Here is a 2,500-nt window from a genome sequence, read left to right as displayed (position 1 = left end):
GTTTTTGAATGGGGAAGAAGGTTTCCGAGTGTCTAAAGGTTTGGCATAAGGTAGTTTGCTTTTTACAGATTGTTGTGATTGATTCGTTGATGACTGGAATAGTGGTTGCTGAGTGTTGTTATGTAAACCACATAGCATTTGATTGTCAGAAGAAATTGTTTGAGGTTTCTGAGCCTCAGGAAGAACAGTTATTGGTAAATGATTGTCGTAATTGAGGATTTGAGGATGCTGTGCATCAGTCGTTAAGATGTATGATTTTGAAGGTTGAGAAGGAAAAAGAAAGGAAGTAGGTGACTCATTACTGGGAAAAGTGCACTGTTTTGAAAAGACGTGTGGTTCTGCAAAACCAGGTGGAACACTCTGAGCAGTACTTAAAGTGTTTTGTATCAATGGAATTTCCTGGTTTGTCTTCACCTGTGAGGGCATTTGATGATCCAAAAGTGAGGTTTGAGGAAGCACCCTATTCACAGAGATACTTTGGAATGATGAAGTATCTGAGTAAGGAGTATGGAGTGTTTGGCTATCTTGGGATAGATTGCTAGATGACAAGTTGCTCGGAGTTAAAGGGTATGGTGATGGTTGGTAACTGAACACTCTGTGTGATGGCTGGTCATAATGTGCTTCGTAAAGGGGAGACGCTCTCACTTGTGTGGGACTAGAAAAAGAAAAGAGCTCGGTACGTGGGTTCGAAGAGCACTCAGTTTCTCCTATTGGCTGGGAGAAGTAAAGGGAGAAAAGGAGACGGTTGGGAGTGAGGGTCAGAGAAGAGGAAAGAATAAAGGAAGAGTGAGCATATTAGTTGGATTTTTAAAACTGTTGTAAGAGCAAAACAAAGTGTACTTACAACACTCAATGTATGGCATTCAGAAAAAAGTACTGTACAATTAAAATAATCTCAACAGCAGACTGGCAGGATAGCCTGCTTTGAGCTGTTTGTAGCCCAAGTTCAAATCTCAACCCACATACAAACTGTAATTCTTGTGTTTTGCGTGAATGGTGAGGCATCAATGTGTGTGCATCCCTCGGAGGGACATTAAGCTGGGCTGCCAGTCTGCCAGCATGAGTTGGTAGATGTTTAAAAAAAATATCCACGGTGTCATTCGCAAAGAGTATAGTGGGCGAGCTATCCCCAGTGCCATGGGCAAACTCCAAATTCCTGTTCTAATCCACAGGGGGGCACTGCATGAGGCACCACCGTTCCCCTGCAAGAAATGATGCAAACCTACATTCGCATCATTCCTTACAAGCATTTGATGCATACGAATGACGACAACAATCCTTCAATACCAATAACAAAAATTTGTATTGTGGCTGTTTGACACTACTGTCCTCTAGTTTAGAGGCATGAAGAGTTCTGACATACCACCACGTTGCTTGAGGCCTCCAAAGGTGGGAGATCACACAGAAGTGTCCCCCTCAATAGCAGATCTTTTTGTTTATCGTAGGCTTTCTGTTAAAAAAAAACAACGAAAGGAAGAGGAAAGATCAGCTGTGCAAAATACAAGAAGACTGCCTCAAACAGACACACATCACCCAACCAATAATAGATCACATTCATGTTGCAGCAAATGTAGTTGCTAACTTCATGTGAAGTGGCAAATTAAATGTGGGACATGCTTCTTCTTGTGTGAGGTATTACACCCTGAGGTCTGACATAAAAGCTGTAAAAATCACATCTCCACAATCATCCACATAACACCTTGAGAAAATGTACATCTATAAAAAAGACAATATAGCACATATGTATTTAATTAACTTGCCTCAATAACCCTGAGCCTACATGCATTGATGTGTTAAAATAAATGGGTCTTCCTCAGGCAAGCTAGAGTATTTCTCTATAGCTATATCTATATCTTCTTACAGCTTACCGATTCTTTACGAAGAACACCATGGGGATCTTTAACGTTCACTAAGTAATGTCGGAAGATGGGACGTCCATTTGAGGGACGGCATACGCATAACATTGATGATTCACCCAGCCTGTGAAACACCCGGATGACAGTTTATAGCTGGGCCGAGATTCAAACACAGGCTGAAGAGCTTGGAGGTGTGTGTGCGTACCTCTCGTGATCTCGTCCATACTGTCAGCCCTGAGCCCATCACTATCCTCAGCTTAAATCCTTTTCCTAGTCTATGATCTTCCTCTAAAATTTGGGGGCACATCAATAGTTGTCATATCTTTTCTATCTACCTGTATCCTTTCAAAGTAGAAAACCAAAGTGGAAAATGGATGAAACAATGTTGATAATCTAAACTACAACCTTACTTGAAAAGCCTGTGAGCATTCCCATCTGAAAACCCAGCTTATGATGTAGAGAATGCAGGTTTAAATCCCATATAGCAGACAGGTTTGTCCAGTATCCAGTGCTAACTATGGATTTCATATACAAGAACAAAAGTCCTCTGTTTGTCTTTCATAGTCAGTATGAAAGTCTGGTTGTGAAACTCTTTCCTTTTTTCTGCAACCACCATACGAACTTAAATCAGTGAGCTTTCATAA

General features: G+C 41.1%; 1 protein-coding gene across 1 annotated transcript in view; it reads right to left on the bottom strand.

Moving 5' to 3' along the window:
• LOC147031295 (uncharacterized) overlaps positions 1-2,500 on the bottom strand; it is a 120,306-nt gene that overhangs the window by 2,698 nt on the left and 115,108 nt on the right. The window contains exons 22-24 of the mRNA XM_085871925.1: positions 1,642-1,699; positions 1,364-1,450; positions 1-714 (exon numbers count right to left, since the gene is read on the bottom strand). The exon at positions 1-714 is cut by the window's left edge and continues 851 nt beyond it. Coding sequence (XP_085728051.1) covers positions 1-714; positions 1,364-1,450; positions 1,642-1,699 — 859 coding nt within the window. The remainder of the gene's footprint in view (positions 715-1,363; positions 1,451-1,641; positions 1,700-2,500) is intronic.

The sequence above is a fragment of the Eptatretus burgeri genome, chromosome 2 (genome assembly GCF_056783735.1).
Source record: "Eptatretus burgeri isolate ZD-2024b chromosome 2, Ebu_testis_v1, whole genome shotgun sequence".
NCBI lineage: Eukaryota > Metazoa > Chordata > Myxini > Myxiniformes > Myxinidae > Eptatretus > Eptatretus burgeri.
Note: the sequence above shows the minus strand (reverse complement) of the source record. Positions and strands in the feature narration are given on the sequence as shown.